The following is a 23,096-nucleotide window of genomic DNA, read 5'->3' as shown; positions in this document are numbered from 1 at the left end:
CCTCTAATCATATTACCCCTTTACCCAGACCAAAGGACCATGCAGCTCTCATCTCTCTGAGGAGCTTAGAGGTGGAAAACTCTAAGACAGGATTTATTGCTGTTCCATTACAGCAGCTCTGCAGTGCTAGACACTGCATATGAAAAGGTCAAGCAGCAATCACTCTATAGCTGTTAGCAGTAGTTACTCGATGGCTGTTTTGCAATATTTCACCTTTTGAAATGTCAATCCATGACTATTACTCCTCTTCGTTTCTATGCAAACCAGCGTGGCTGTAGTTTTGAAAGGATGCAAAGTAGTGTTCACAATTAGCCCAGATTAACCTTCATTAATTCAGGGCTTCCTCTTAGGTTAGGTTCCTCACAATTGTGTTCTTCAGTGTATATCACCACCCAACCATCCAACAGGACAATACAAATCTTGACAAATATAGGAAAGTATGTCAGTTTCCACTTGTTATATGTATGAACGTCCGTCTTCATAGGAAGTTAGTTTCAAGCAACAATACCACTTAGATAATGTGGAAATGTCGTGGTCGAGTCATGTGACTGACATGACAATATAAGTCAACATTGCTTTTTGGTTTCACACGCTACACAAACATTGATCTTCTGGGCATCCCATTTAAAACGAACAAACTAATGTTCACTTATTTTTATGTCATATATTTTAGAATGCAGTTTAGGTTTATGTGAAAGGCATGTTTAGGTTACACAGACAGGTTCTACCTCTATAGCACTTGAAGTCTCAGCCAAGGAGTCACACACAAAAAAAGTACATGATCCCTCACTGTCGTCCCACAGGAGTTTGTTGAATTGCTCACCCAAGCAGAACTCAACTTTGGAGTGGTAGGCAGCAGCGATTGTCAACTCTTTTAAGTGACATTCAGTGTCGATCCACAGCCACCACTTTCTAAAACAATACGTTCTGAAAAGCTGCTACCCGTAAATTAATATTTACATAAGTTCCTCTTTGTTTTATAGAGATTTAGTAGTGCCAAAAAGAAAACAAATAACTTGGAATCATGGAGATTGGTCTGGTCAAGTTTAGGCAGCAACATTGGTCTCCTGCATGGAAGTCAGGTGTGCTACATCCCCATCCATCCTACCCTCTAGAAGGATCCTAGGGCACTGCCTTACTGCATATTGTCCAGTATAACCACCCCTACTTCCACACCCTAATCAAGGGCTCACTTCCTTCATATTGGCACTGGACACACGAGACATAACATACGTACATCTCCTCTTTGCTGTTTTCACAAAATGCTAGTACATCCGTAATCACTAAAGTTCTGTTCAAGCTGATGGGAAGTCACAGTTGGCCTGCTTGGTCTCCAGAGAATAACAGTATTACTGGAGAACTATAAAACACGATTCATAGCTAAATCCCAAACATTTCAAAACAGTAAGCAGTCTCCTTGCTAACATAAACGTTTCCATATCTATGGTTTCTTTTTTCTTTTAAAGAAAGACTTCTCCCTACATTAACGTCATCACTCCCTTTGTTTCTTTGTTTATTTCACTCGTATATAACCGGGGATGTGTGTCCCATCCTGGTTTCCATTTCACACTTGGTGATTTTCCACCTCTGCTTCCGTTCTTCTCATTTATCACTCCTTTCCTCTCTATTGCGTTTTGCCAACCTCTTTTTTCCTCTCTTTTTTCCCTCCAGCTTGGATTGTCAGTATTATTCTCTCGATGCTTTCTCATCTATTTCTTTACAATTCCGGATTTTGCTCTCTCTCACATCTGGTTCAGCCCTGTTTGTTTCTCTTTTAGTTCAGTCTGCTTAAACTTATCAGCACATTTCACATTTCTCCACTTTCACATGTCTTCTCTTTTTTTCTTTCTCATTTTGCAACTTTTCTTGCTTTTTTCTTCTCGTCTTTATAATTTTCTCTTCCTTTCTTTACCTTTATTCTCAACAGAAAATACCCTTCCCTTGCTCCAATCCTCTGCTGTCTGGGCTTTTTATTCTCTCTCTCTCTCTCTCTCTCTCTCTCTCTGTTAGTCCTAATCTCCCCTACACATTGACTTTTTCATTTTCAATCAGAGCTAAACAGCATTTTCCTATTTTTTCCCTTCATCCTCTCACTTTCTCACCCATGAAATTTTCCTCTCTCCCCCATATAGCTTCCAATTTTCCATCTGAAGGCAATCTCTGTGGTGCTGAGGTGATTGGAATCTGCTGCCACCATCCTGACTGAGTACGTGGAAGCTCGTTACCTCAGTAGCTGCTGATTCCCAACATCCGGATGCTGATTTGGATATTTTCCACCAGATCATTTTAGGGACTTAAACTTCAGCTTCTGCCAGGAAAGAGACCTTTTTATGAGCCATGATGAAGAAAATACAGTGGGATATGATAATACAGTACAATCCTTCCGTGAAAATTGCGTAATTATCTTCTTCATGATTCATCAACGTCTATCCAACTACTGACATCTTTAATTGCACGGCTTACTAATAAAGCAATGATATGTGAAATTCAATTGTAATATGTCATTAACTTGCTTTGTTAATGATCACACCTATCAACATTTAAAGTGCAAGTCATCATTCTAATAAATATTCAGATCCTTACATTATGTCAGTGAGATCAAGACCGCAGTAAGAACTGAAGTGTAGGAGGTCCATTCAGTTAAATCTGATAGCTGCAATGAAATTATGGAAAAAATCTACTGAAACCTAAATCTTTACAAAGGTTTCTAAAATTAAATGACCACAAAAATCAAACTGCCCAGTACACTGTCAGCTTATCCACCACTCAATTACATGTCTGCAGTATTTTCTCTGCCACATAAAACTGCGGCTCAGTATTTGACTTGAACTTCCAACTCTTCCTTTCTCCTCTTGCTTCTCCCTTCCCCGTGCTTTAACAGCGAACGGCACTTTGTATTGCCATTATTTAGAACTAGGAGAACATTTGTTCATGGGTGTCAGACATGTACAAAACAAGCCTGAAGCCAGTTGTTTATACGTGAACTTATCCACATATAAAGTGGATCTCTGAGGCTTTCGGCTGTCTTGGCTTCTTTTGCTCCCGGCTGATAAATGGCTTTGACAGTAGCTGAGCTGGGCTTATACAAGAGCCGTGTTTGCTCGTGTTTACTTGTTGTTGTGTGGAAATCTTCCAGGTCTAGAACGATCCTAGAGGCACTGCCTTGCTGCATATTGTCCAGTACAACCACCACATCAGTTTCACAGAAACACATTGAAGGCATTGTCATGCTACCTGGACTCAAACTTGCCTTACAACACCAGCTCACAAAGACTATAAGCCCTGTGTTTATTTCCCAGCTCCTGTATGTTTGTGAGAATAAGAAGAGCTACAACTGTAGTTTGATACTGATCCATATGAAAATGTCATTGTCTGTGTTTAACATGGTAATGAGGAGTCTGCAGCGTGAGTGCTTTTTAGTCCTCTGTCAAGTTTGCCAGTACTTGGATTGACAGCCAATGACAAACCTGTTCAACAATCCCTAAATGCAGAGTCTCCAACTCCAACCAGTAAAAATGGGCCATTTTCAAAATAAAAGCTAATGCCTCCAAACTGTCTCAAACTGTTAAGGGTTGATACTTTTGGACTGGTCTTAATGATTGGACTGGTCTCATGTAACACAGCTTGTGGGCAGGGATCATTTGTTTTTCAAGGGGTTGAAAGTAGCTAGTTAATGCTTTAATTCAGGTGGGAGACTGATACTCGTTTACCTGCTGCAACTTCAAGCTGGCAAATGAATTGTTGCAATATGAAACAATATCTTATTGCGTTAACAACTTGTTATTAACAACCTGTCAATGTGTGGGAGAGTAGTATATTTTAATAATTCTTCCTGAAATTTTATGTTCACAGCTCATCGAATGCTGTAGTTTCAGGCAGAAAAAAATAAGAAAAATCATATCACTGTGTTTCAGGTTGATTCCAGACACTTGCTTGCAGGTGTGTGTAGGTCTGTGTGTCTCCCATACATACGTGTCTCCATTGGCGTGTCTGACCTGTGTGTGTGTGTGTGTGTGTGTGTGTGTGTGTGTGTGTGTGTGTGTGTGTGTGTGTCTGTCTGTCCTCAGGCGATATACACTTGTCAGAAAAGATTTATCTGGTAGTGTACGCAAGAGAGGGGGCACAAAACTCTAACAGACACACACAAATACGTGTGCATACTTCTAGTTTCTCCTTTGTTACAGTGCTCTTTCATCACTTTATCTGTGGATTTTTTATTTAGACAATTTCTCTTCAATGTCATTTTCTGATTCATTTCATTCTCAGAGCGGGCGATCAGATCCACTGAAACAATGTAGGGTCGATGCAGAATTCATCTGTCAGCTCTGTCGGATCCGTTTTAGCATCCACAGCTCTTTAACGGCAGTCGTTATTCACAATTACATTCATACCAGTGACAAGGTATTTTAGGTGCTCTCTAACACAGCGCTAACAGCTACTGCCTCATACACCATTCTATATACCATCAATTCAGACATATCAAGGAATTTGATATCCGTTCTAAGTACGACTGCTTTTTGCAATGGGTTCCAATAATAGTTGGGCAGGTTCGGTACCGACAGAACATCGATCCGACCCAAACTCCAATCAGAAAACAAGCATTTTAAACATTTTTTGCTCATCCTTTTAGGGACAGACCAAACCATGACTTTTGACTTTTTACGTATTGCCTTCATTGTGCCGTTATTTTGGCATCCTTTTTATCCATTTATTGCAATAACATAACCACAAAAGTGCCTTGCCAATGCTTGCTTTACACAGTAAATACAGCTCAGTGAAATTCACCAAGCACCTCTGGGTGATGTCATGATCTCAGACAGGACAGTGTTTGATTGACTTCCAAAACTTGTACAAAGCAGCAATAGTGATTATTTCAGTCATAATTGATAGATAGATAGATAGATAGATAGATAGATAGATAGATAGATAGATAGATAGATAGATAGATAGATAGATAGATAGATAGATAGATAAATACTTTATTGATGGAGGGAAATTTGTGTGTTTGTATGTGTGTGCGTGTGTGTGTGTGTGTGTGTGTGTGTGTATGTGTGTGTGAGGATGGGGAGCATTGTCCAAGGTCCTTCTCTCTGCCACAGTCGACAGAGAGCATTGATGAAACATTGTTGGTGTCTACACCGAGGTAAGCCCCCCTCCTGTCCAAATTAACACAACTGATCCCGCGGTTAAACTCATGTGAGTAACGTAAGGCGAACATTCGCTTCATGTTTGGTGTAAACGCACGTTAAAATATCAGTCAGTGCAAGCTGCATGCTCCCATGCTATGTATGTATGACTTACCAAATAGAATCATGATACTTTGAATGCATACTGAATGCATATCTCTTGATATATGGCATTTAGCGTATCTCAAGAGCCATTCATCCAAACAATGTGCGAGCAGCCATGGTTAACGCTTCAAGCAGCACTTCTGGGGGCCAAGCAATTAGACCCTGAATCGGCCCACAGAATGACTCAGTTCAAAGATCAACAAAATAAAAATTTCTGTGAAGAACCTTAGTGGAGTTTACTCCCAATAGTTTAATATGAAAGGCTGAGTAGGTTATTCTATTCAGAAACACTTTCTGTGATATTACTTGAAATCCTCGTAACATACCGATATCAATGAATAAATGAAATACTCTGACATAAAAAAAATGAATCTATGTCTGTGCTAGGACTGTAACAACCCCACATGATGCACAGGAAGGTGAGGTGAAGTCGAAAACAGTGCCGATCCCCCTGTTTCACATCATGGGTGCAGTCGAATAGTCAAAAAATAAGGTCCTAACTCCTATTCCTAACTCCTATTCCTTGACCTCTGGGGAAAACGTTACGGGGTTAAGGAAAGGCGATAGGAGAACTCAAAAGGACTTAGGAATAGTCTACCGCGGGGTTCAGAGAATCCGACCGGACTTTCACTAATCTACGTCATTATATCGCGGCCGCTGATGATTGACAGCTGATGATCGGCACCGGCGATTGACGTGCGTCTGCGCTGGGAAAACTACAATAATGGACTACAAAAAACGCATCGTCCACTTCTCCACATGTTGGTTTTATAAACAGCTGGTTCACTGACCGGCTTCAGTTCCAGCAGCTCCTCCTTTGACCGTTGTTTTATTTACTTTTCATTTGTGGTTTTAGTTTCGTTTTTGTCAAACATTTGTAAAATAATTGAAATAAATAAAAGTATCAATAAATTATTATCACTGTCCACACATTTATGTCTGCATGAAAGTCATTGTTAAATATGTAAATGCACATATCGTTTGTTTTCATGAACGGCCGACGTGTGCGGCACTTTAAATGTTGCTCTCGCAAAGAATTGTGGGTCGGCGTAATCTCCTTTCCTATTGCATAGGAAGGTCCGTTGCATCCTATGCTAAAGGAGCTCTGAAAGGAAGCATTGGAGCTCCTTTCCTATGCATTTAGAGAATTCGAACAGCTCTTATCATGGCGGCCACTTGTTTACTTCCGGGTCACTTCTTCAGTTAGGAACCTTCCTAAGCAAAAAAGACTATTCGACTGCACCCCTAATCACTGGTTCAGTTCCTCTTGATTCTCTGGCTCAGTGCCCCACCCACTCTCTTGTCTAGCAGCTGATCTTCATCCCGCTAATTATCTCAAAATAAATCTAACATTTAAATAAATTAGAATAACATATAACATATCTAAGATGAAATGGGAATTAATCTATAACCTATCCATCCATCCATCCATTGTCTACCGCTTATCCTGTATTCAGGGTCACGGGGGGCTGGAGCCGATCCCAGCTGTCATTGGGCGAAGGCAGGGTACACCCTGGACAGGACGCCAGTCTATCACAGGGCTGACATGTAGAGACAAACAACCACTCACGCTCACATTCACACCTACGGGCAATTTAGAGTCATCAATTAACCTATCCCCATCCTGCATGTCTTTTGGACTGTGGGAGGAAGCCGGAGAACCCGGAGAGAACCCACGCTTACACGGGGAGAACATGCAAACTCCACACAGAAGGAGCCCAGGCCAACCCGGGAATCGAACCCGGGACCCTCTTGCTGTGAGGCGAGAGTGCTACCCACTACACCACCGTGCAGCCCAATCTATAATCTAACTGAAATAATATAGATTTTAACTAACATCAAATATGGCTCTAACACTAGCACTCATTCACTTTGAACAGAGGTCATAATGAAGGGGGCGGGACTTTTTCGGTTTGTCGATGCGTTCAAAGTCACAGTCTCATGATTGTATTCGGTAAGTGTTTGTGCTAAATTGTGTTATTTGTTTAAAGAAGCTGATGGTACTGCAAAACTGGATATCAAGTAACAGTAACTGGACTGGACTGCTCGTAGAACTACCTTCGGTCTGGATATTTTGCACCAATCGTGATACTGTAATTTGACAAACTTTGGGTTTAATTAAATGGAACATGCATTTCGTAAATACTGAAAATTCTTCCGATGTACTTTCACATAATAATACTCTTTTACTGAAGATGAAATACAGAGATACAAAAGCCAAAACTAATAGGCAGTGTGGTAAAAAAAAACTGGCAGAGGACACAATATTGTTGCCACCACAGAAAGATCATATTGTGCTGAGATATACAGTGACAAAAGAGGTAAATATAGAAATGGGAGTGATTATTATATATAATGGGTGGAAGTACTGTATGTGCTCTGTTGAGACCATGCACTGAAAAGGACTGGCTTTTTCAAACCTGCATATATAATGATAACTACACTCAGAGTCAAGCAGTACAAATTGTTGGTATGTTTATGTCAATCATAATAGTGATGAATATATAACACCGTCACTTCTTGGGAGTCCTCTGAAATGTACACGCCAACAATCACATTAAAATGTACCAAATAAGTAATGAAATGTAACACATGAACTCATTATACTGAATGTGTCACAACTTTTATAATAAAACATACACTGCACTATCATAGATGATGAGGCATGGCAGCATTAATTATGCATTGTAATAGGAACTGCATCTCATTAGCATATGAATTTGGGAAAACATTCAATGTTGTTTACATACTGCTGCTTTAAGAAAGGTTAAAAAAATAGCAGCAAGTACAGCATGAAAATCATTTTTAATCCAGGCGAGTGGGAATGCTGCTAAAGTTTATTATTCCACTCCATCACATGGAGCGCTAAATGGCATTATAATCCAGGACTTTACATGAATAAATAAACAGTGTTTACATCACCGACCAGTTATCCTTCTTTCCATTTGGTCGGGATTGTTCATGCGGGTGCATCTTGTGTGCTTTTCCTTCTGCTCATTTCCTCTCCTCTAATAACTCTTGGCATAATCACATAACAGCCCCTAAACCCTCGCCTGGAACACCCGAGTGCTTTTCCAAATCAGTTAAGGCAGAGGAATAGGATAATACAGCCATCCAACCATTCTACACACCTAATAATGATTGTAATAATATATACTTTCTTCTTTTCTGGTAGTGCTTATTTATCATTATGTTGTTGTTTTTTTAGTTTCAACGCAACAAGCACTCCAGAGTAAATTGAACTGTCATCAATTGTCTATTCCTGCCCAAAAAGACTCAAAACGCTTTTTACAAATGGTTTTTTCGCCCTCCTGTCTTTAGGGTCAATTCGACCCCATTCAATGTTCATTGTCTCTAAAAACATACTTATTTTTGCCTGATATTCAGTGACTAATAAGTTTATAGGGGGCAAATAGGTAAAGACAAAATTAACATGATTATAATGTTCCAATGTTCAATGTCCTGTACACACTTTGGACGCATCAGTGTTCCTTGGGGTCAATTTGACCCCAGGCTGTTTTAGCTGTATTACAAGAAAAGTAAATGTTTTACACATATTGTTTTGGGTTGTTTAGGATGATATTGAGGTGACTATAATATTCAAATATAATGTTCAAAAAACGTCACCCTGATTTAGGGCCCTGACTAACATAAGCATAGCTGAACCACTGATACCTCACATAACATCAGGAGGAAAACTTTGACATTTCCTGTGACACAGGTGTATAGAATGGTCCTCATTTATAGTATAGTATAGTATAGTATAGTATAGTATAGTATAGTATAGTATAGTATAGGCGTATGGTTCCTGTGAAGACATTGATACATACTGATACTGATACTTCACAGACCAGGAGGAGAAACCATAATATGAGAACTGACTTAAGCAAAAACATTCAACGTATCCACGGTTTCGAGACATGTACAATGCCAACTTCTGTTTGTGGCGAATGGGCTGGAAAAAAGAGGGATTATAATTTCTAAATGTGAACAAAACCAAACCCAGTGTGTGTCGGAGCAGAAGATTCAGTAGCTTCAGTATGTGCCTGAAAACTGCAGCACGGACTGACATCTTTGTGTTGCCATGAACACACTTTAACACATTCCCTACAAGTCTTTTGGATGGATTAGTCCGAGCATTAGTGACAGCAGGATGGCTGCTGATTATAGCCCCCTTCCTGCCACCGTGTCCTTGGGCAAGTCTTTTGACCCCAATTACTGGGAGCGGCGTGCCGTGACTTTCGCTGCAGCTGTCAGGTTATGAAGCCTCTGTTTGTTAAGAGGAAACTGGAAAAGAAGCGGATATGAATAGAAGTGGAGTAGAGTGAGCATTAATTATCCCTGAATGTCAATTTATTGTAAAGCTCTTAGATGATAAACAAACAGCTACAGGATAGAGGCAGACTCTTGTCTGTAGGGATCATGAGTAGAGAATGGAATAAAAGTGAAGTGGATGGCAATAAAATGAGAATGAAATTAATATGTAAAAATAATTTAAGGAGAAGGGAACAAATTTACAGAAAAAGTGAGAGATGAATGAGAAATACGAAGAAATGAGCATAAAGGGAAAAGAACAATACCAAAACAGAAGAAGCCAACAGGATATACATAAAGAAAGCAGGAGAGCAGAGATGTACCTCAGCTGTAGAGTAGACTAATAAAAAATGATTATAGGATTAGGCCTTCCTTAGCTGGAGGCTGAGACTGGATCAATATCTAACCACTAGACCTTCCATTCCCCTGCTAGCTACAACATATTACTCCATTTAACTGCAGAATAGCCCTGCTTATGGCCGTGCAATGTGTGGGCATGTGGAACATCGCTTGCTATTACTTGCTTACTTGCTAGTTTTTCTTTATGTTTAGCACTGACATAAATATTAAAAGTATCATTATTGTATATCTCTTCTTCGAGCCCATCTTCCAATTTGTCAGTTATTTTTTTTTACGTGCAGTAACACGTTTACAGATTATTAAACCCTCTGAGGAAAATTTGCAATTTCTTATATCCGGTTTTTTAAATGAAATTGTATTGAATTATTTCTCAAGAAACGGATTAACATTATGCAGAGTATGGATGTGTATAAGGGGAAAATCTTAAGATTAAATGGATTTTGAAGGATGGAGTTAAAAAAGCAGGTTTGCAGACCTCAATCAGGCTCAGAGGGGAAATCAATTCATAGCCAGCCAGAGGCTGAGCACACAAACCATTAGTCCCAGTCACAAAATCGATTCTAAAATTGACAAGCAGACAGTGATAATTCAAGTAACCAAAATATGTCCTCTCTTGGAGCATGTTGGAAGTCTGGCCTTGTTCTGCACAGCAGGTAGGCTGAAAATGTGAAGCCAATAATAATAATAATAATAATAATAATAATAATAATAATAATAATAATAATAATGCAGAAGTGACTTAAACTATCATTCTTACATGTTGTTTCATAAGCCAGACATATGAGCAGCTGCTGAAGAGCTACTAGTAGGCTCTCATACCAGTGTTACTAGATGTCATTGTCATTGACAACTTCAGCCACCTAATTGACATAAGCATTTACCATGTTTACCAAAATGTATTTGTTTTTGTGATATTGGGAGATCGTGTTGTCCATATACAAGAAATGTTTCAGAATGTACTTGAAACAGTTAGTTAAATCGTATCTCGCCATTAAAATCCTCCTCCTATTGTGACTGACAGCTCAGAGGGGGGAACCAAAGTATAAAGGATGTCAACGATTGGCTGAAAGTTGGGCATGACTGATACAACTCGTCGCCATAAATGAATGTTTTTCAACTTCTCCCAGTGTGTCTTCCTGATATTCATACTGGGACATGCTGTGAAGTTGTTCCTTTGCACCAGTATCTTCTTCTCTACATTTAATTGCGGATGGTAAACTAACATTGAGAGTATCTCATACAAGCTTGTTTATCTCACTGATTTGTGGTTAGGAAGTTCAATCTGAACCAGCCAGATAACTTTTGGCCAATGGGATGCAGCCAAGGCAACATGTGTTCCTTGTGCTGAGCGTGCTAATTATTGATATTACTGGCTAGCTCCACCCGGGCCACTTATGTAAACTGTGCACCCAGAAGCTTCATCTAACTTCGGACAAAGACGTGATTTGATATCAATGTGCAAATGTTAATTTTTATTAGAGTAATGCAGCAATTTAAGATCAAATAAACAAAGTAGTGATTTTCACAAGGTTGAATTATCTAAACCCAGCAACGTTGCATGGCATCAGTGGCTGAGCTCTACTAAAGTAAACACTGCAGACACTAATGCACCCAAAAAGTGTTTAAGACAGGGGACATCTCTGCTAATGGAGAGAAGTCAGAATTAGACTGATATGGTCCTTAAATCACCCTGTTTACCTATTAGCAGCATAGTTGTATATTATGTAAACCTCATATTGCCCCTTTGAGGTCATTTGAAATGCGTTGGGCTTTTCTGTTACTGCAGAAACTGAACAGAATAATCCAAATTGTTTGGCCTTTTTAGGAGAAGAGCAGCCATCTGGGAGCTGTAAACTCTGACAGAAAGTGTGTCATGGTTTCGGAGGCTGCCAGCACCATCAGATCACACACGCACTCATATGCCCGTCATCACTCTCACGCAACCCTATAAGGCAAATGCAATGCTTTGAAACACACACACACACACACACACACACACACACTTAGTATGTGTAGAGACGGAGCCAGCTGAGTCCACTCAGCAGAAACTGATAAGCAGCTATAAGAATAGGAATGAAATTAGTCTTTTCAAACTGAGAATGAAGCTGCTCTTATCCATCAGGTGCTGTAAGGTATCAAAGAGACTGACATGAAAAGAGAAACTGTAATTACACACCAGTCTTCCGAACAAAAAAAAGGCAGCATCTTCGCGTCATATATATGTCTTAAATCAGCCTCATATCGCCAGCAGGAATGGAATTAAAAATGCCTTCTTTTTTTAGATCACCTTCCTGGTCATATTGTTCTCCTATTAAAAAAATGTGCCAAGAAAAAATATATTTCTTCATATTTTTATCCAATCATCTTGTCATCCTGTATATGATGTGCTGAGTTAGGTGTGAGTAAACATTGAATGTCCGTCCACTCTTTAACCGTCCAATCAAAAACGAAGGATTTGATTTGAATCCCTCCTCTGTACATGTTGTGGAACTAAGTATAATTATGATTTTCTTTAGATTTAATCCAGTTGTATTTTCTCATTCGGTTAATCTCAATCATGGATATTTTTATGATGTAAATGATAGAAAAGAGATCAAGGAAAGGAAATCTTTCTTTTTCCGTAGTCATTAACGTGCACCAAATGTGTGAAAGTTCATAACATGAAGCACCATGTGGAGGATCATGTGTCACTTGTTTGATAAGAAACGGAGAGGAAAAGAGGCATCCCATGACAACGTGTGTCGGGTTTATTAGTCAGATGCTGTGCAATAAAAGCTATAAAAACTGGGACAGCAACAAAATTTGTAAATGGGTTCACACGCATCACAACTCCCAAAGCAATCTATTCATATTCAGCTTGAATATGGTTGTAGAAGTGGTGTTGTTGTGCAATGTTACACAGCTGTGCATGGCTTTGCATATTAATTAGACATTATAATTCACACAATCACATTGAAATGCATGTAAGGCACATATATAAGGCTGTTTGTTTCCTGTGCTTGTGCGTGTGTTACTTACTGTCATGCTCCTCCTCAACGTTTCCCAGGACCATGGCCGGAACGCCGAAGGCTGAAGCCAACACCCACACGCAGATATTAACCACCTGAAGACACAATAACATGATGAATTCCCTTTTATAATTCTCCCATAATTTGTATAAATTGTTACAAAGTAAGATGTATCATTTGATATCCCTTATGTCCAAAATTACTTCTGACATGAACATTTTGTGAGAAGATCAAGGTTCTCTATGAGTGCAGTAAGTAATGATGGACATTTCAATTCACAACGTAAAAAAGTAATTTCTTTGCTCATAAAAATAATTTTGTTCACTTGAAATTAATACTTAAAACTGCAACACAAAACTAGTAAGAAAACATCAGTTATAACTAGCAATTTCTCCGCTAAGTAAGCAAGGAGAGACAGCAATCATAAACAATATCAGGAAGCTCTACCTGATAACCTAAATAGATTTATTATTTTTTTCATATTAGTTTTAACAGACTTTGATTGCTCAAAATGTGCCACCAGAAAGGTTGGAGTCCAATTTAGCACCTATAGCATTGTCAGAGTCACGCTGGACAGGAACAACATGGTGCCTATATTACCTACAATACACACTGGCTGCTGGAAGTAATTTCAAGCTGTTAGCTTTAAGTAAATATGAGGAGCAGGCTACAGCGTAAGTTCACTTCTGTCGAAATCTACACCCCCAGATTTCATAATTTTCCCACTTGTAGTCCTCACAAAGCATGCAGAAAAAGCCCCAGGTTTTGAAACCAAATTCTGAAGAGGCCAAACTGTAGAATTACAACTTCTGGGTCTGTCAAGTGATGCCATTGGGCCCCAAATGAATTTTGCCATTGACTTACATTGGTAAAGAAAAAATATAATTTTTAAACTTCCCAAAATGAAACACATAAATTGCCTGTTTTTAAACACTATGGGCCCTAGTTTCGTGGCGCAGCGCAGGGCTGCGCAGGGTGGCGGAGCCGGCGTAATGCAAGTTTCGACCCGCGCAGCCTTGGGCACGGTCAGTTTGGTAGTTTGGTGGATCGCCTGCGCCAAGATGGGTGTGGCGGCGCAGCAGTGGGAAGCACAGATTCAGCTTGGCGTAGCGGAAGTTTCGTGGCAAAAAGCCTCGCCGAGACTTCGCCGAAAGCCCGCCAGCTCCAACCTGGTCTACTCTCGGCGCAAGGCGCAAATAAAGTCCATTCATTCAAGGCGAATTACAGCTGGCGGAGTGGAAGTTTGGCTGACCGGCGCGCAGTGCGCACACGTCACCGAGACCTCACAGGCAGGTTTCCACAGTTCCAGGCACATTTAAATGCAATAAATAATCACAACAAACACTATTTAATACAACTAATTGAATCAATTTATATCTATATAGATTGTCCCGTCACATCTGACGTCAGATCAAAGGCGGATGGCACGCGTAACGGAAACTCAGCCTCTCGGACCAAAACATCTCCCTCTCTCTCTCTCCTGGTTTTTATAATATCGGCATTGTTATCATTATGATACGCACGCACAGCGTGTGATGCACGTGGTGGGAGCGCCGGCGCTGCTTCTGTCATCGGGTTGTCAAGTGACGGAACTTGCGCTGAACCTCCCCTAACGCATTAAAGGTGAGGAGAGGAGCTCATTTGATTGGTGAAGATCTGAATCAGCTGTATTAATCCCAGTCCACGCCTCGTCTCCTCCTCGTCTCCCACTCACGCCTTCTTCTCCTCCCTCTTTCCCACATGCACGGGTGGGCGAGACAGGAGGTGTGCCTGGGCGAGCCTGTGCGGTGCACGAAACTTGCAAAGTCCAGGCGGACACACCCCGTCGGCGTGGCGCAGGTGCGCTGAGTGCTGACTGCGCCTGGTCTACGAAACTAGGGCCCTATGTATTTAAAGTTCTAAAATGCTCTAATTGCAAAATCAAGAGTTATTTCCTGAAGCAGATGAATTGCTGATCATTTGAGCGATCCAAGACCAACTGATATCTCTTCAGTCAATTTATAAGATTTCATGCAGCTCACCTCTGAAGTAGGCTTGGGCCAGTTTAAAAATGTTCAAACCGGTCTGGCACTAAGCCAAAGACCAGACCGAACCGCTTATATCGACCTTTCCCACTAGCGTTGCACTTGCCACAGCAGCCCCTCCTGAGTGATACATTCGTTTTTTTACACAGAAGATTGCGCCGTAATCACGTAAAGGAGAGTCAAAAATATGCGTTGTACCGTTTATAAATAACTTTGCTTTGCGGCGTAACGCCGTGGTGGTGTCTCCTTTTACTAAACATCACGGCTTCGCGGAACAAGAGAGACGGATAAAGCGCCATAGGCCGTGTGACGTATTCAATGAGTGTCGGAATTTTGATTAGCCCGAGGCTTCAAAACAACTATGAATAGTGAACTTTTGCTCGTCTTGCATATTTACACGACTCTTCTACCGCAAGCGAAGTTGCTGTGCATCATGTACGTGTTGATGATATAACAGCACAGCTTTTTATCTTCTTCGTATCTATGTTCTCAGCTCGTTAAATGCTCTGCTGGTGAATCACCTAGTAACACATCTTCAAAACGTCTATGTAAACAAACACAAGGTACTGCGTGGCATCCCCCCCCTCGCTGATGTTTTTAATTTTCCAGAACGTGTCATAACGACAAATCCAGTTCAACCACCGAACCGAACCGGTGAAACCGGATATCGCCACAACCCTACACTGAAGCCACATGGGTTTTTTTTAATACAGCTTTTTCCACATATGCACTAGTAATCTCCAGCACCTGTTCAAACTTTGATGTGTAAAATACATTTATTTCTCTTTTCTTATACATTTCTAAACATCAATCTGAAAGCATCACCGTGATGAGGACACAAAAAAAAAACTGTCAGAATCCAGAAATCATCTGTTGTTTTGTTTTAGTGTTTCATTTCATCATATCTTCATCAGCAAGTTTACTTGTCAAAGTCAGTTGAATAAATTGTTGAAATAGTGTACTCTCTTTTATCCTCGTATAAAGAGGTGTCCATGCAGAGTACAGTGCATGCCAATGTATAGATACATCAATACACCACAAATGTGTGGCTCAGATTTATAATCAATTCACCACAATTACTGCATAGTTGTTTAATATGCAGTAAATACAGTAATCTGGGTATTCTTGTTTTTAGTATTTATTATATTTTATTTGCTTGTTTTTATTTTAATAATTATGTTTATATGTTTTCTTTTGCTTTTCATGTATTATATCAAGCACTTTCAAATACCTTGTTGTTGAAAGTTGTTATATACAAATAAATGGCCTTGTCATATGTAACCTCACACATAAAACATAAAAAAACGGAGCAGGAACTGTATCTCTTTCTGCTCTTAGTTTCCAACCATGACAACAGCACATACGTGCAGCACATATGCGTATAGGCTACAAAAAAGAAGCTGGAAACATGCATTTTTTCCTCTTAAACTAGAGAAACAGGGCTAAACAACGGTACTCTGTTTGCCCATGTGAGCCATTTATTTCCGACAAACAAAACAAATGCGTAAAGCCTAATTTACGTCTCGCCATGAGTTGTTGTGTTTGACGGTCAAAGAGTTACTGTAGTGAAAGAGAAAGTTAAAAACATAAATGGCACATAAAAACTACACTATATACATACATATTTAGAGCAGGGAGAGGAAAGGACAATTCAGCAAAAAAAACGAGCATGGACACTACCCAAAGGAATGTCCATATTTCATAGACAGAAGGAGCTAGAAGCTTCAAATAACTTTCACAATCCAAACAAGTGTGTGAAACTTTCTTCATTGAGCTTTTCTTTCGTTATAATGGTTTGCAGTCATTTTTTTAATAAAATGTGTAAAAATTTAAGGTGCGTTTTTTATATATTTTTCATTTATGGGCTGGAATCCCCTATTATAGTGTATATAAGTATTTATTGAGTGATACACACAGTTAGCTGAGGTTGTGCTGATTCTGGGGATGTGTTTAACTTAATGACACTGTAAAAAATTACAATTCTATAGGACAATACACAATACCGAAAAGACGGATACGTATGGTATGGTATGAAAAGACGGACATTTCTCCGGAAATTGCTCTATGTGGGTCTCAGAGGGTTAAATACTTTGTGAGCTGAAGTGCCTGTTGACAGCTTATGTGATGTCAACGATCATCACAGGGACAATACAGAAGGTGTTAAGGCTTTGAAATGGTGAATATCTCAATCTGAAATGAAATCCCTTTTACCTTGGCCTTATGAGGAGTCCTCATGTCCAGCGCTTTGACAGGGTGGCAGACGGCCACGTACCTGTCCATACTCATCACGGTCAGGGTGAAGGTGCTGGTGAACATATTGTAGTAGTCGATAGACACCACAGCCTTGCACAGAGCATTTCCGAATGGCCAGAAGCCCAGGAAGACGTCGGTTCCCTGGAAACATCACAGCCAATGAAATCAAAGAATTAACTTAAAAATGCAGCCGGAGGCAGAAAGAACCCAGTAAACAGAGTTGTACAGTGAAAGAAATGATTTACAATAATTTATTATTAACATGCCTATATATATATATATATATATATATATGTTTATACTGTATATATATATATAACAGGAAAATTGCCAAAGACCATTTCTGTGGTAGTTCCTGCTACAGTAGCAGATACAAGGTTTTCACAAGGTGAAAACAACACCAGATTTAGTATTCAAGTGGTCACTGCATCGTAAGCACATTGCTGCTCTGAAGAGGCGAAACCCTCTTGTGAGACTTCAGAACAAGACTTCCCCTTGAGGAAGACATACAACAACAAACAGACCGGGTCAAGCGAAAAGTAAAGAAAAATGTTTTATTCCCCTGAAGGCTCCTTTCCATAATGTTGTCAGACATTTTTAACAATCTGAGCTTGTCATTGGCAAACAAACGAGCATATTTAGTGGACGTGCATTGACAGGGAGGAATTGCCCCAAGCGTTTGCATTGCAACCCATTCAGCTCAAAACCTGGTAAATGGGATACAGGTTGAAAAATACAAACATTAGCCTTTAATGTAATTTTAGGATTATGAAAACAGACTCGACTAGACTTAGTCCAGGACGATACTTTGAAATACATTTGTAGTAGTAAGTCATACCTGGAAAGGTAAAGTAGCCAGGAACAAAGAGTCAGCCAGAGCCAGATTCAAGATGTAGATGTTGGTGGCTGTTTTCATCTTGCTGTATCTGAGGAGACAGGAAACACACAAGTTTAGCCAAATGAGTGAGCTGGAGACAGACTGCTCATTTTACTGTAGGTCACGAACACACACACACAGGCACGCTGAACAGACATTTAACACCTTAATCAAGTGTCTGCTGCCGAGTCCCGTCTGCAGTCTGCATGACAAACAGACAGACTGTGAGGCTGCAGGTTTTTAGAATGCACAGACTCACTGCGAGGTGCTGTTGTAAAATTGGTGGGTTAGAAAACACTTTTATCGAAGAAGGAAGTGAGGACGCACGTTCATCTACATTTTCTACTTTAAGTAATGAGTGCAGCCTTTGATTTCCAGCTAGTCTGGAGTTCGAGGAATCAGTCTCACTGAGCTTAATCTCTCTCTCTCTCTCTCTCTCTCTCTCTGTCACACACACACACGCACGCACTTTTCCATAGAAGTTGAAATCAAACAGGCTCATCCTCTGGGGACAAGGAACAGTGGTGTGCATGAACATGCTACAAGTGCTCATGTTTTTGGTGAAAAGTATAATAATAATGATAATATTTATAATAATATTATACACACAGCGCACATTCACTGTGTTGAAATGGTCGAATCCATGCCCACCTACAAAGGCTCAGTAGTAAACTGGACCAGCGAGCGAGCAGGGAGGGTCCAGGCTTGTCAGAGCCTCGTGCTAGCGGAACAAATGCTCCCTCACAAGGATGCTTTACAGGGAAGTTATGCTTGCCTTATCCAGGGCTTTTTTTTTTTTTTTAATGTGTCCTTTCCCCCGAGGTCAGGTGGTCAGGTGTGACTGCAGCAGCAGCCCAATGTGACTCTATGGTTTGTTTCTGTCAGGTTTAGCTCTCAGTTATCTGTTGACTGCACGGAAGTACTCCTGACGTTCCAGCGTCGACTTTGCCCTGAGGCATCCCCTCATTTTTATTTAATCTTTTAAATAAAAATGATTTAATCTTGAATTTTTTCATTTTTTATTTAAGTTTGACCAGTGGATTTTTTCGGATCATACACACAGCAAGAACAGATAAATAACAGTGTTTACTTTTATGCCTTCAGTCTCTTTTTGACTGATTTCAACAGTTTCCTGAGGTCATAACAGTAACATATCAGGATTCAGTCTCTGCAGCCGATGAATGCCCTTATAACATTTTGGGCCCTAGTTTCGTAGACCGGCGCAGGGCGGCGCAGGGTGGCGCAGCCGGCGCAGTGCAAGTTTCGACCCGCGCAGCCTTGCGCACCGTCAGTTTGGCAGTTTGGTAGATCGCCTGCGCCAAGATGGGTGTGGCGGCGCAGCAGGGGGAGGCGTCACAGATTCAGCTTGGCGTAGCGGAAGTTTCGTGGCAAAAAGCCTCGCCGAGACTGCGCTGAAAGCTCGCCAGCTCCGACCTGGTCTACTTTCGGCGCAAGGCGCAGGGCGTAAATAAAGTCCATTGATTCAATGCGAATCACAGCTGGCGGATCGGAAGTTTGGCTGACGGCGCGCAGTGCGCACACGTCACCGAGACCTCACAGGCAGGTTTCCACAGTTCCAGGCCCATTTAAATGCAATACATAATCACAACAAACACTATTTAATGCAACTAATTGAATCAACACGTGAATTTATATCTATATAGATTGTCCCGTCACATCTGACGTCAGATCAAAGGCGGATGGCACGCGTAACGGAAACTCAGCCTCTCGGATCCAAAACATCTCCCTCTCTCTCTCCTGTTTTTTATAATATCGGCATTGTTATTATTATGATACGCGCGCACAGCGCGTGATGCGCGTGGTGGGAGCGGCGGCGCTGCTTCTGTCATCGGGTTGTCAAGTGACGGAACTTGCACTGAACCTCCCCTAATGCATTAAAGGAGAGGAGAGGAGCTCATTTGATTGGTGAAGATCTGAATCGGCTGTGTTAATCCCAGTCCACGCCTCGTCTCCTCCTCGTCTCCCACTCACGCCTTCTTCTCCTCCCTCTTTCCCACTTGCGCCGGTGGGCGAGACGGGAGGTGTGCCTGCGCGAGCCTGCGCGGTGCACAAAACTTGCAAAGTCCAGGCGGACACACCCCGTCGGCGCGGCGCAGGTGCGCTGAAAGCTGACTGCGCCTGGTCTACGAAACTAGGGCCCTTTATGTGAATCTTAAATAATCTTAAAATAAAATCCTACCAAAATAGATAATAAACAAGTTACTAATTTTATGAGTGTGTCAGCTGCTGTAACTGCAGATTCTTAACAAAAACTTAACAAAAACGCATTGCAGTCAAATGTTTCCGCTTTTCCCCCTTCTCCCCCTCCCTCCCCCCTTTATTCAGTTTGTCCTCAGGCTCTTTTGCACTTTACCTTTTCTCCTCAAAACATCCCTTTCATCCTTTCTCTCCATCTCCTCCTCTGCCCCCCTTTTCCCTCCATGCCCCCCGCCATTTCCAATTCCAGATGACGTTCACCACTACTCAACAGCCTTTTCACTCATCTATTCCCTTGCATCTCTACATCTGTGTCTTTCACTCTTTCATCCTTTCATCTCGTTCATTACCTTCCTCTAACTTTTGAGTTCTCTGTATCTTTCCTCCTCTTCACTTGTTATCCATCTCCACGCCTTCAGCTCTTTCCGATTCCTCTCATCCTTTCTGCCTTTGTCTGGATCTCATCTGCACATTTCGGGAAGCTGAATTTGGAACTCTTCAACACTTGTATGCAGTGGCGGCGCCAGGGGGGAGCTAGGTGGTGATGTAGCTCCCCCTATAATAGCCATAGCACCCGCCCAGCACCCCCAAGAAATGTCTGTAATTGTTTTATATTTATATTTTAATGTCATGCACGGACGTAATTTGGGGGGGGGACACAGGGGACATGTCCCCTGCACTTTTTCAAAAGGCCGTTTTGGTCCAGTGCACTTTTTACGGTCCAAAAACAATGTTAAGCTATAGTAAACAGAGACGCGTCAAGCGCTAGGACCAAGCGGAAAACGGCCGCTCAAGCTGAAGCCCGTTTCCCTTAGTTTAGACCGCCCACAAGCTCCTCGATTGGCTCTGCCGTTTCTTGTGTGATTGGCCGTCCCTGCTGTCACTCCTTCTTGCTTGCACACCAGTCCGCTAGTCTGCGGTCAGGAGTCCTACAGGAGTCCGCTACTGTAAACTGCCTGGTTCACGTCAGCTAGAAGGATTGTAATATCAGCAATAGGAAACTAGAAGAATTACTAGAAAACAGTGAACTGAAAGAAAGAAAGAAATTTCGTCCTTGATGTCATGTATGTTGTATCTATAGCCCTTGTGTTGTTACATATATGCTTATAGTCGCGGAACGAGTATAGTTAATGCGGGCGTGTACGCGTGTGTAGCTATATATACCAATGGTGGTCCGATGCAACTGCCATAATGAAATGCCCTGGAATTCAAAGCACCTTCTCTTAAGTGTTGAGCATCCCCATAGCACCTGCAACAGAAAATCTCTGGAGCCGCCACTGCTTGTATGATACTGTATGCCTAAAATTCAACAATTTCCTAAAAAACAAAGCATAAACCGACGCAAGAATAATCCCTCACTCGTCACTTATGACCCAGAAGTTTGTGGCGGTGTTTCTATCTAGAGAGTCCTCTACCAGTATTTTATTTTTGCTGTGTTCTGGAGTCTTCTGGTTATCAGCAAAGAGCCACGTCCGTTCTGATTCCCAGTTAACACAACGCTGCTTTTTCATGCCTCACCTTAAAGGCCTAATACACACACAGAGTGAGCAGGCATCCCCCAGCAGGATGAAACATGCTTTCGGCTGCATTCATTCAAAATCTGGCACCTTCCTGCAGATTTGTGCGGCTGCTATCTATTTGTGTGAAATGACACACGTGGATTAACCTTCCTGGGATCACCTAAAAGTAACATATTGGATTAGTGATTCTACTATGTCTCGTCATCTCTTTCTCAGCTCTTCTGCTTGTTTCCCCCCTTTTTCTATTCCTCATCCAGCCTCCTTTCTTCCTCCTTCTCTGCATCCTCCCATCCTGTCTTCCATCGCTCTCCATCCCTTCTTTTCTCCTTCACTCTCCATCCACCTTCCCACCTGCTGCAATTCTCCAACTCTCACTCTCTGAATACATTCTAGCTCCTATCCATCTCTCTGTCCATCTTGCAACCCCTTTACACACCCTTACCTCCCTCCACAGCTTTCTTTAGTCTCTCCTTTATCCTGTTTATAGCCTGCCTCATTGCTTCTTATCCCCCTCTTCTCTCACTGCCTTCTTTCTCTCTCTTACATTTCACCCGCCCTCTTTTGCTATCAGGAGAGAGTTCACAGAGAATATTTCAGAGCTGCTCTGCTTCCCTCCCTCCTTAGCTCAGGGACCAAATCAAGCCGGCCAAACCCTCGCTATCTGTCTGTGTCTCTCCTCCAGAACATCTTGTCTCTCTGGGTCTCTTGTCTTGTCTTGGCCTGCTGTCTCCCCAGTCAAAAACAATTTCTATTTCGCTCTCTATCGTTAGACATCTCCTGATATGCAGCTCTGTTCAAGACACTATCATAATTTCTCTTCCCCCTTCCTTTCTCCCTCTTTGTCATTCACTGAGTATAATTGCATTATAATTATGGGTGAAAAGGCTCCTGGTAGCAGAGGCAGCTGCAGAAGAGACAAAGAAAAAATTAAGAGGGAGAAGAAAGGGCAATGAAACTGTAACATGCAGTGTGTAAATGAACTCGGACAGAGAGAGAGGGAGAGAGAGAGAGAGAGATGTGTATGTATGATGTTATTCCATATTTCTTCATAATTAAGCTGCAAATAGTGGAACAGGGCAGCTCTACAGTCTACAGGAGTTACGCCACCATTGTTCTTTTGATGATAAACGAACATCCTGTTTACTTTAAATGTATGGATTAAGAAGTACAAGATAATTTTCCAAATATAAAACAAAAAAAAATAACTGCCTTATGCACAAGATATCAAAGTG

General features: G+C 41.2%; 1 protein-coding gene across 1 annotated transcript in view; it reads right to left on the bottom strand.

Annotated features, from left to right (window-relative positions):
• Nucleotides 1-23,096, bottom strand: part of LOC311017703 (delta-type opioid receptor-like) — a 105,590-nt gene that overhangs the window by 5,531 nt on the left and 76,963 nt on the right. Inside the window, 3 exon segments of the mRNA XM_084016230.1 lie at nt 12,984-13,068; nt 17,209-17,391; nt 18,089-18,176. Coding sequence (XP_083872356.1) covers nt 12,984-13,068; nt 17,209-17,391; nt 18,089-18,176 — 356 coding nt within the window.

This window comes from Eutrigla gurnardus (assembly GCF_963514095.1).
Source record: "Eutrigla gurnardus genome assembly, chromosome: 8".
Lineage (NCBI taxonomy): Eukaryota > Metazoa > Chordata > Actinopteri > Perciformes > Triglidae > Eutrigla > Eutrigla gurnardus.
This window is presented reverse-complemented; position numbering and strand designations above follow the sequence as displayed.